At 34.5% G+C, this 12367-nt stretch overlaps 1 protein-coding gene across 1 annotated transcript; it reads right to left on the bottom strand.

The window, feature by feature from the left end:
* Positions 1–11123: 11123 nt before the first annotated feature.
* Positions 11124–11987, bottom strand: LOC150032453 (uncharacterized). The gene has a single exon (XM_090306914.1). It carries the CDS (start codon positions 11985–11987, stop codon positions 11124–11126), a length of 864 nt encoding a protein of 287 aa, XP_090163040.1.
* Between the last annotated feature and the right edge of the window lie 380 nt (positions 11988–12367).

Raw genomic sequence — 12367 nt, 5'->3', positions numbered from 1 at the left:
AGATTAAGTTGATAGATAGAGACAAATTTAATATATAATATATCCACAATATTTCTTGATTTTTGAATATGTTATTAGAGTTGATGATGGTGGACAGAGTATGCTGCTAGTGGTTGACGATAACTCGCGATAATTAAATAAAAATTTACCTAAAAATTCGGTATGTCACATCGTTAATCATCGAAATATCCAAAAATATCTTCTATTTTCTCCAAATCTCTTATCTTTCATAAATGAGTTGTTGAAATGCCTTGAATATGTTCTTTGACGCTTCAAATGACTAAGTACGGGGTCTCATAGTTAACCTAAGTTATTTACATATTTGTCATCTTTATGTTATTTAAGTGTATGATCCAGGGATTTAGATTATATAAACTCTCTAAATTCTAGAGGCACCTTCATTCCGTAATTATGTATTATTCTATCTAATAAAATTGTCCTCCCTTAGTCTCGTGAATGTAGTTAACACATTGCTAGTGAACCATGTAAATTCATGTGTTGATTCTATACTTTTACATTTTTCTGTGTTCTTTATTTATCGATCTCATAACACGAGTTATAATTTATGAAGTTTAAAAAACAAATATCCAAGATTGAAATATCTTGAATATGTTATATAACCAGTTGAATGACCAAGTATAGGATATCGCTGCTTCTAACTGCTCTAAATTTTCCTACAAATATCTCTGTATACTTTATTCCTTCTCAAAATAATAAAATAATTTCTCCCTATATATGGATGTAACCATCGTATCATTAGTGAACCACGATTTTTTTTTCTCCGATTATTTATTTATCAATGGTTTTTGTTAGAACGCATCCAATAATATGTGAAATCCTAATTCAATTATATATATGTTTTTCCATGCGAACAAAAACCATGTCTATAATTATTAGATTTTTGGTAAATGTTATATTTTAATTTTTTTTTACAAATCTCGAAAACAAAAACATGTTAACTGCTTTATTTTGAAATTTCTATTGAAATTTTTATACATGAATTCTCAACATATATATATGTTGAGAAAAATTAAACCCTAAAACTTAAAAAAAATAAAATAAAATAAAAGGGTCAATGGTAAAGATTAAATCAAGGCCAACACTTGGAAACCACAGCCATGTACTTCAACAAACATTTAAGCCTACAAAAAGACTTGCCAACCACTTTTAAAGGTCAAAATTCAACATTCAAGTGTGAGAAAAGAGACAATTGATGAGTCTTGTAATAAAAGGGAGAATAATCTTCACCATATGAATAATATTAATATTATGAAGTGTGAACTTAAGCACAATTTGACCCAAAAAAAGAAAGAAGAAAAAAGTTTTCCCACTTGGGTATTACTCCACAATTTTCAAACATGGTTGCTAAGTTTGATGTCATTTATTACAACCAAAAAATGTGCTTTCCTTTTTCCATTGTTAACTCTACTTTTTTAGCCAATCTTTAGTGAATTAGTTTATGAAAAGTTTCTTCTTTAAAAGGGGTTGTTGAAGTCCAAAGTAATCTTTTTTATACCAACCCTCCATGAGGATAAGCCTTTGTTCTTTGAAAATATCACAAAGCTCCAAATTAGAATGAATTTATATATATATATATATATATGGTTGAATAATTAATTTGATTGATTGGTCCACTTGGAACAAAATTAAGTGGTTGTAATTTGATTAATCAGAATCAGTTTGATATACCAAAAAACTTGTTCATCTCTTGTCATCTTTAGTTTGTTTCTATTTGGTTTTTGTTCATATATTCACACACCCAAAGCTCAAAATGAAATTAGTTTAGCCAGGGAAATCTTTTTATGCTGGTTTCAATATTAATGAATTAGCATTTCATTTATTTATGAAATGACAATTCAAAATATTAGAAGAATAATTATCTTATATTGGAAAGATTTAAAGAAGTGATAACCTTCGAATACTACAAAAGGACTTTATGACTTTAGTTTTGAATTGTTCAAGTTAAAAATACTTTAAACTTTGGAGTGTTAACCTTAATTAAATTATGTATAATTGTAATAACGCCTCCACCTTAACACTAATAACCTCAAATATGAAGACCTCAACATCAACGACTAGCTACATAAATGAGCAATTAGAGATTATGTGATTTGCATACCGTTGAAAGCTTAATTTTCTCCTTAAGTTCAGTACTCTTTCCTTATTTATAAATGTACCTTTTCACCTACTTGGGAAGAATATACAATACCAGAATGAGGTATAGTTATTCTTTATTCCTAAGTTTCTGATCTAATTGTTTAGAATTAACTTCACTTGCTTCTTGACTAAATAGTTAAGGTCATGTTTGATAATCATTTGGGTTTTAGTTTTTAGTTTTTGAAAATTAAACTTATAAACACACTTTCACTGCTAAATTTCTGGCTCTTGTGATCTATTTTTTACCAATATGTTAAAAAACAAAGTCTAGTTAATTTTAGAAACAAAAAACATAGTTTTTACTTTTATTTTTCTTTGTTTTTGAGTCATGTTTACGAAGGAAAAATCTAATATAAATCAATGGTAATCTAGAAAGTGGGTCATTTGATTGTTTTTATGGTTGTTTTACCTGTGTTCTATAATCGAAATGAAATGTGGGATCCACTTCCAAGTCTGTAATTTAAGAATGCAATTCAATTGAGTGAAGGGCGATCAATCCAATTGCGTTTCAAAATTACATGGTCATATCGTTATCGTTACCGTTACCGTTACAATTATCGTTATTGTTAATGTTATAGTATGAGAATTATTAACTGTTACCGTTATCTTTAAACCCTCAACGATAATGGTAACAATAAATGTGACAGATCCATATTGTAAGTAAAAATATTGATCAAAAGCAATCCAATTACATTAGTAATTGTGGTCCATTACGATTAATTTATCATTAGAATCCTATGACAATTACACTAATTTTCATTATGGATTGGTAAATATGGCCTTAGATCAATTTTACTAAGTTTCAACTATTTTACTTAAGAAAGATGCAAATCATTATAAGAAATTGAGATGAAAAGACAAGCGAGATAAAATCATAAAACTTCTGATACTATCTTACACAGGAATGAGGGAAAAATGTGACTTCTTATTATTCAACATCGTCTTATATATAGATTATAATTAGGTCATATTTACCAAACCATAATAAAAGTTGGTGTAATCGTAATGAAATGTTATTGATGGACCAATTGTAATAAGCTTGAATTGTAAACGTAATTGAATTGATTTTGATCGCATTTACTTAAAATTATGAATTTTGTCTAATTTACTGTTACCGTTACCTCTACCTCTATCTCTAAGGGTCAAGCGGTAACGGTAATGGTAACAGTAACAATAAAGATGTTAAAACTGATAATTTTTCAGCTATAATAGTAATAATAATGGTAGTCGTAACGTCACTATAACGATAACGGTAATGATAAGACATACTTCTTAAGCGCAATTGGTTTGAGTACTCTTTATTCATCAATCAACTTGCATTTTTCATTACAGATTGGGATGTAGGGGTCCATATGTCAGTACAAATGCAGAATATAAGTAAACACAAAAAATAATCAAATGAGATCCACGTTTTTTATTTTCATTTATCTACGTTTCGACAAGCGAAACGGAATAACCAACCTCTTATTCAGTTTGTGCAATGAAAATTTATAAGAAAAACCAATTTATCATCTTCTTCCTACTCAAGAATGATGTCATTTACATTCAATGGTTTTTGCGTAGATTGTTGTATTTGCATTCAATGTTGAATTGCAAGTTTTTCTTTTAATTTGAGTAGATTGTTGTAGGTTTTTTTGTTGACACTTGTTAAAATTTAAAAACATCACAGATGACAATTATTTGACACATGCTTGACATGCATTTCAACATATAAGAGACACGACTCGAGAGAAGAAAGAAAATCCAGGCAAAAATCAAAGCTTCAAGAATCTATGAATCAAATTCAAGGGAGAATAATGAAGAAGAAGATCAAGGGATCGGTTTTTATAGTAGCTTTGATAGGAAAACTACCCTCTACAATCTCTACAATATATGATATTATTCACTTTTGTCATAAACCCTTATATCCCTTTTTTTTGTTTCACTCCAAAAAGCCTCATACCAATAGAGATAGTCATCCTCACTTATATACCTATGATCCCCATCTTATCTAATCAATGTGGGACTTTGGTCACATTCCCAACAGGCTCAATTCGATATTCGTACCCACGTCCACTTTCAGAAGCATTTAGAAGTTCTTTATTAAGTAATTTAAAGATAAGCTCCACACTCCATTTCTTTTACAAAGTTCTCTATGTAATTTTATCTAACCTTCTATCAATATTTTTGTTCTCCTTTTCTTATATTCACAGATTACAGTGGGAAGGAGAAATCGGTTGATAACTGATTTTATTTTTACTTTCTGTTACAGGGACAAAAAAGGATATATGAAGGTCTAGGGAGGCTAATTTGTTTCACCAGTCTGGGAGATTATTTGGTTCTCTCTATATTTTTTCTAAGCAGCTTCGGGTGGTTTTTGCGGACGTCACAAATGAAGTCCTAACAAATGTCTCAAACAATATTATTTTCTGCCGAATATTTTTTCTTTCCTAATATGGAAATTATATGCGGAATATTTTTCTTTCCTACTCTGGAAAATCTCAGCAGATGTATATTATCCGATATTTTTCTTATTTATGGCACAATTTATTTTGACTGAAGGAAAAATATTTTCTAAAAAGTCTTTCCTTAGTTGGTCATCAGTTTTTTAAAGGAGAATAATGACTTTCATTTAGGGTTGCGGCATTTGTTCATAGTGAGAGAGTGTCTTTGTTCTTGGTGGTCGAATTGTGCAACATCGTGTTTTGATCTTTGTTCACTATATTTAATGTGCAATTTTATCAATTGATAAGTTCAAGAACTTGGAGAACTTCTGTCTTAGGGGAGCCTAAGGCAATACTGAAGAAAAGAGATTCTCGGTCTTAAAGGGAGCCTAAGACTTCATTCTCGAGAAGGATTTCTTCATCTTAACGAGGACCTAAGATTCATCAGTAAAGAGAGTTCACTGAATTACAAGGAAGATACTAAAGTGCAGAGGAGTCTCACACACTGTTAAAAAGCGAAGTGTTCAACACTAATATTATCACACTTAGGGAAAGCCTAAGTACAATCGAGTAGAAGTCTCACATCTAGGGGAGCTTAAGTGAGTTGTGAGTTAGGCTCTAGGTGAGTCACTGTAATAGTCGATGTGTTATAGATAAGTACTACGTTACAATTGCTTAACTATTTAATATTAGAGGATTATCTTTCTTGACATACTGCCCCCCAGACATGGGTGGTTTATCGCCAAACCGGGTTATCAAATTATGTGTCTTTACTTGTTTTCTTGTTATTAGTATTTTATTGTTACAGTATGAAACACACACAAAATGTGCATTATTTGCCTTAGATTTAGGACTGTTTTTAATATGTTTTTATCAGATTTGATGTATTTGCTAGTGATTTCCATGATTTATGATCGAAATTTATACTTAAAATAAGCCAAAAAGGATTAAATTAAGTTTAGGGGAGTCAAAACTAAGCAATGGACCAAAGGGCGAAATGAAAAAAAGAGAGGAAAAATTCAATGGTCCAAAGAACAGGGGAGAGTTACAACGATGGTTGTAGCATTGCAATGCTTCGACCGAAAACGAGGTTTGATGAAAAAGGCAGTAGCTGCACTTTGGGATGCAGCGTTGCAACACTTTGATAGAATCGGACCAGCGTTGCAACGTTGCTGTCGAAGCATTGCGACACCGACTTTCCTTATTTGACAAATTTGATAATTTAGGCAAGGATTTTGTGTCAAGTTTCGACTCTATGATTAGGAGAATCTGACCTAATTGGAAGACATTCAAACCTAATTTTGAGATAGAAAAAGAGAGAGTCCTTGTCGAAGAGAAACAATTGAAGACCGATTGTGAGACCGTTGAACTTTCCGACATGCTAACGGAGAGAAGATTGACGATTTTCACCAGAGAAGGAGCATTCTAGACAGGGTTTCTCTTATTCTTTCCTTTTCTCTACTCGAATGCCTTCAATTTTGTATGAGAATATTTTCTTGAGAACCACGAGTGGCTGGGCTAGACTCTTTGTTTTAGGGTGTTTTTGGATTTACATATGAATTTGAACTAATGTTTAAAGATTTCATGAAATTCCATAGCTAATTATCTTTGATGTTCAATTCGGTAGATTATATGTTTAATCGAACTTGTAACACTAAAGCTATTGACCTATCACGTATGTAGTTAGAGGAGTAGTAAAAGTTGATGATGACAATGTTTAATGCCATGAATTTTAACTTGATGTCACGACATTAGTTATCAATTAGAATTGCATGAGAAAGAATTGTTTTCGAAAGACAATGATACAGAACTTAATTTCTAGACTTAGATAAACGTGTATGCTTAATTCCATGATTGACCTAATTATTGTTTAATGAAGTATGTAATGAAAACCGACACCCTAGAACACTCTTAAAATCTAAAATTTCATTTGTTTGTCTTGCTTTGCTGAAAACTAAATCAAAGTCACTCAATTCGACTTTCCAATATCCTTGCTAAAATCAATACGGTTTGAAATAGTTAAGTGAAACTATTAGTTTGATCCTTGAGGACAATATTCGGTCGTTTAAGCCATTTTAATATATTATGACTTAACTGCTTTTTCTTGCGCACACACATTGCATGTCAAGTTTTTGGCGCCATTGTCGGGGATTAATATACGATTTTTTTTTCTTACTATTCAAGAATTGGAGAAATTTTAGATTAGGGCTTATTTTTGTGGTAATTTTTTTGGAGTTTTCTTTTGCGCATGCCCCATGATAAGGAAAAGCCTCTTTTGACTCTTGATCCTGAGATTGAATGTACATTTAAAAGAAATCTTGGAGTTAAACAAGAGGTGGAAGAAGTGATTGCCGAAGAAGCGGAGAAGACCATTAGGGATTATTTCCAACCACTTTTTCTCATAGCTCATGCTTATGCTATTGAGGCTTATGCTATATTGGATGATATGACCACTGATAACTGGTAGAAATGCCAGTTATTATAAGCCTTTTATTTAGAATTATGAGGGCTAACAAGTAGAAAATGCGGCAATAACACTTAGAATTTGCGAAAAATTAAGTTTTGCATCGATTAGCACCTAAATCCTCACTGACCCCAATATTATGCGTTACTCCGTGCCAAAGTGTCTATTTTTATAGCTATCGCAGGAATCAAACACATGCGCTGGAAATAAGCAATCACAATCAAACACATGTGCTGAAGCCAGGCGACCACAAAGACAAACACATGTGCTAAAAGCCGAGCTATCGCATAGAAGAACGCATGCATCCATCGCATGAAAGTTATGGTGATCGCATGCGTCCATCGCATGAAAGTTACGGTGATCGAATGCGTCCATCGCATGGAAGTTGCGGTGATCAAGCAAATGCAGTAATCACTTAGAGATTGCAACCATGGAGTGATAACCTTAAATAGAAGGGTGATCGCAAGATGGATAAAATGCGTTGATACTTCAGTTGAATCAAGCTCGGACGCATACTTTGGAAGTATCAACAAGATAAGATGAAGTGACATTGCCCATACCGCGACAAAGGCAGCAGTGAGACATAACGCAATCACGATTGTTGTCGGCGGTTAAACTCTATAAATAGTCCTTTGGACCTTCATTTCAAGACATTCGAATTTCTTCCTTAAGGTAGAGGTTTGTGATCACAGATGAGAGCATGGGCGAGATTTTTTTTTAGAATTCTTCATCTCCACAAACCAGACCGAGTGACGATCGGAGCTTTCCCCGGAGATAGAGCTCGAGAGAGACATCTCCACTATTCATCCATGGCACCACTAGTAGCCTTGACGCAGAGTCTTTCATTTCTCCTTTAACCTTTATATTGTATTACATTTTAGCTTAAGATATTAAGACATTTTGTAATCAATGCATATCTTGATTCCTCCAATGCTATCTTCTTCATCATCTTTATCTTTATCATCGTTTACCTTCATCGTTTATTTATCAAAGGTGATCACATACTTAATCATGTAGCCTAAAGATAGGATGCACGTAGCAACCCACTAAGAGGTGTGCGTTGTGCGAGTATAGTGAATTAATCCTCTTTACTTGGTGAAAGGCTGTAGAAACACTTGCCAATGGGTTGTTGCAATGCTTGTCTATAAGTTAATTAGCCGCATCTACTGCTTGAGAAGGTAAAAGATGGAACCCACTAAAGTAAAGTATGCATTGTTCCTAGAGATAGGCACCATCTTATGCTCGATGCAACCATGCACTATAGAGATATAATCATGCGGCTGACCACCGAGAGGTGTGCGATGCGTTAGTATGACGAGCTAGGATTACTTGAGCGATTTAAGATAATAAACATTACTATGTGTTAATAGTTGTTGTGCATCTACCAATTCTCATCGCAAGTCTTCCATTGCTTAATCTGTTTAGTTAGGAGTAGGAGTAATGTGTAAATCCACTAAACTTCTTCTTTTTACGTTTATTCATTGCCTCAAACGCATTGCTTCACAAGCATTATTGAGTGAAAAGTCCCTATGTTCGACCTCAGATTACCCGAGAAACTTGCGTTCTCGTTACACTTGGCGAGAAGGTAAGAAAACTTGTGATAGGAACGCATGGTCATTGCATATTAGATTAACACATATTTTCCATTCCAACGCATGACCTCCGACGTATGGGCATAAAAGCATAGCTTAAGCCATGTACCACACATGATTGCATGTACCCCCATAGTTTTCCTCCAACAGCCACCACGAGTTATAGTTGGCCAAGTGATAGAGAATCCACCACCAAAACGGCCAGAGTGTATGGAATTGATGAGATAAGTGCTATTCAGGCTCAATTGACCATAATTACTAACACTTTGTCTAACTTGGTTGTAGGAGGACAATCACTAAATTCACCATCAATAGCTTCTCAAGTAACCATGGTAGCAGAATCTCAACAAGTTTGGGATGGACAGGAGATGAGACGACCAATTACATTGATAAGGACATTATAGAAGCCACCCACAAATTCCTACTCATTATCATCCTAGTTTGAGAAATCATGAAAAATTTTCCTATGCTAACAATAAAAATATTTTTGTAGGCACCACCTGGATTTTTTGGTGCAGGACCATCAAATGTAGAGAGAAAATATTCTCTAGAGGAGGCAATGTTGGAATTTATAAAGGAATCTAGAGAAAGAACTACAAATTTGGAGATCATAGTTCACGCTCATGGGAAAGCAATCTAAAACATGGAAGTGCATCTTAATCAAATCGCCATTTCCCTTCAGACAATGCAAAAAGGTAAATTCCTTAGTTGTCCTGAGAAGAATCTAAAGAAGGAATGTAAAGTCTTGACATTGAAGAGCGGGAAAAAGCTAGCCACTCATTTGATAGATGACGATGATGATGAACCACTTGAAAAAGAAGTGGAAGAGCTTAATGATGAATCTAGTGAAATGCAACAATCTGAGAAAGTTGCTAAGAAAGAGCAACCAAAGGAAAATGTATGTGAATCAGAGTCATCTTTAGGTAAGTCTTCTTCACCTATATCTTTTGTGCCTAATAATATTTTTTATCCTCGGAGGTTCCAGAAAAAGAAGCAAGATGAGCAATTTTCTATGTTTTTAGATGTTTTTAAGAAATTGCATATCAACATTCCCTTCATTGAAGCTTTAACATAGATACCTAATCATGCCAAATTCATGAAGGATATTTTGTCAAAGAAAAGAAATTTGAACAGTATGAGATGAGGTTTGACAAAGGAATGCAGTGCAATCTTACAAAAGAAGCTTCCTCCAAAATTAAAAGATCTAAGGAGTTTTACTATCCCTTTCACTATTGACTCTATGTCTATTAAGAGGTGTGACAATAATAGGAGCAGAAGTGAATTTTCTTTCAAAGAATTAAAAGCACTCAGACAAGCCTCATCGAAAACAAAATTCGAGTCCTTATTTAACAGATTACACAAGGGTTTTGCAACTTTTGAAAAATCTTTTATAAAACGCCTATAAAACTCGGCATGCCCTAAGGAACTTTTCACTCCCTTGACGTTCACTAGAAGAGGTAACTGGTCTATAGCGGAAACTTCAGCTCAATCAACCTTCAACCCTCTCTTAGAGATCTTATGCCCTAGCACAATACCTTCTTTGACCTTGAAATGACATTTTTTTCCAATTCAGGACAAGGTTAGTTTCTTGGCATCTCTGCAAGACACGAGAAAGGTTAGCTAAACAAGAATCAAATATGTACCCAAACACAGAAAAATCATCCATAAAAACCTCCATGATCTCCTTAATCAACCCATGAAAAATAGCCATCATGCATCTCTGGAAAGTGGTTGGTGCGTTATATAAGTCGAGTGGCATCATCCTAAATACAAATGTCCCATAAGGACACATGAATGTTGTCTTCTCCTGATCTTCAGGAGCAATAGTGATCTGATTGTAACTTGAAAAGCCATTAAGAAAGAAATAGTAAGGATATAAAGCCAACCTATATAACATCTAATCAATAAAAGGCAATGGAAAATGGTCTTTTCTGGTGGCCTTGTTTGGCTTCCTGTAATCGATGCACACCCTCCATCCTGTAACTGTCCTAGTGGGAATACTTTCATTATTCTCATTTTTTATAACTGTCAACTCGCCGTTCTTGGGTACCACCTGCATCAGACTCACCCAAGGGCTATCAGATATTGCATAGATAATTCCTACATTTAATAATTTAAGCACCTCAACCCTTATAACTTCTCTCATTGCAGGATTCAACCTCCTTTGGGGTTCAATCGAGGGAATAAAGGAATCCTCCATTAATATTTTATGCATCATAATTGAAGGACTGATTCCTTTCAAGTTATTGATTGACCACCCCAAAGCCGATCGACAGATTCGTAAGACTCTAAATAATTTCTCCTCTTCTACTCTGTTCAATTCAGATGAAACTATTATGGGGTATGTAGAAGATTCTCCTAGAAAAGCATACCTTAAATGTGTAGGTAGGTCTTTCAATTCTAATAAAGGCGGCGTATTAACATTAGGCTCACTAACAGACAGTAGAGGTACAGGTACATGCTTAGCATAACACATAGGCAAATAATTCAAGCATTCAGTGTAAACACTGTATCCTCATCTATCCCATCTATCATATGTAACTCACAGTTTAATAGACTATGACTTAAATGATTGGTGGCTAAGGCCAGTTCTTGAAACTCAGCAAACTGTCTATCCACAACACTAATGCTATAGCAAGTACAATTAGACTCAACATGCTTCAGAGAACGGAAAATATTGAATTTTACCTCCTCTTTGTTCACTTGAAGCCTAAGCTTACCGTCATAGACATCAATCAATGCCCTACCTGTGGCCAATAATTGTTGGCCTAGGATGATGGGAACCTCTGAATCCTCCTTCATGTCTAGAACTACAAAATCTGCTGGGAAGATGAATTTACCAAGCTTAACTAGTACATCCTCCACTACACCTCGAGGGTAAGTAAGAGAACAATCTGCTAGTTGCAAAGATATGGTCGTCGGTTGCACCTCTCCTATGTCCAATTTCCTGTACAAAGATAAAGGCATCAAACTAATTAAGGCCCCTAAGTCACATAGAGCTCTACTTACCGTTAAGCTCCCAATGATGCAGGGAATTGTGAAGCTCCCAAGATCCTTCACCTTTTGAGGCAGCTTCCTTTGCAACATTGCACTGCATTCCTCTATCAAGCTCACCGTCTTAAAATTTTCAAATTTCTTCTTTTTTGACAACACATCCTTCAGGAACTTGGTATAATTCGACATTTGCTCCAGCGCATATGCAAAGGGAATATTTATATGCAACTTCTTAAAAATGCCTAAAAATTTGGCGAATTGATCATTTATCTTCTTTTTTTGAAAACGTTGAGGATAAGGGATGTTGTTACAAACAGGAGGTAAAGGGCTAGAAAAACTCCCTGAATTCGATGACATGGGTATATCAATTTTCTCATTTTCGGCATTTACTTTCAATTCTTCCTTAGTGTTTCTTGTCACAGAATCATCGGTCTTCTGCTCCTTCTTATCCACCCTATTCAAGTTCAGTTACAACTCTCCCGCTTCTCAAATTCATTGCCTTGCACTCCTCTTTATTGCTTTTCTCCGCATAGCAGACAATATTACCTGACTGTATGGCGTTCATTGTAGTAGCCATCTGGTTAAACTGGGCCTCAAGGTTCTGAATGGCCTTGCCCTGACTGGTCATGGTACTTTCGAAGTAGTTCACCCAGCTTCTGAATTTTGTGATGAACTCCCTCATCAATTCCTCCATTAAAGGCTTCTGCTCAGGAGGTGGTGAAAGAGTTGAACAACTT

The sequence above is a fragment of the Benincasa hispida genome, chromosome 11 (assembly GCF_027475165.1).
Source record: "Benincasa hispida cultivar pf3 chromosome 11, pf3_genome.v1.1, whole genome shotgun sequence".
Classification (NCBI taxonomy): Eukaryota; Viridiplantae; Streptophyta; class Magnoliopsida; order Cucurbitales; family Cucurbitaceae; genus Benincasa; species Benincasa hispida.
Note: the sequence above shows the minus strand (reverse complement) of the source record. Positions and strands in the feature narration are given on the sequence as shown.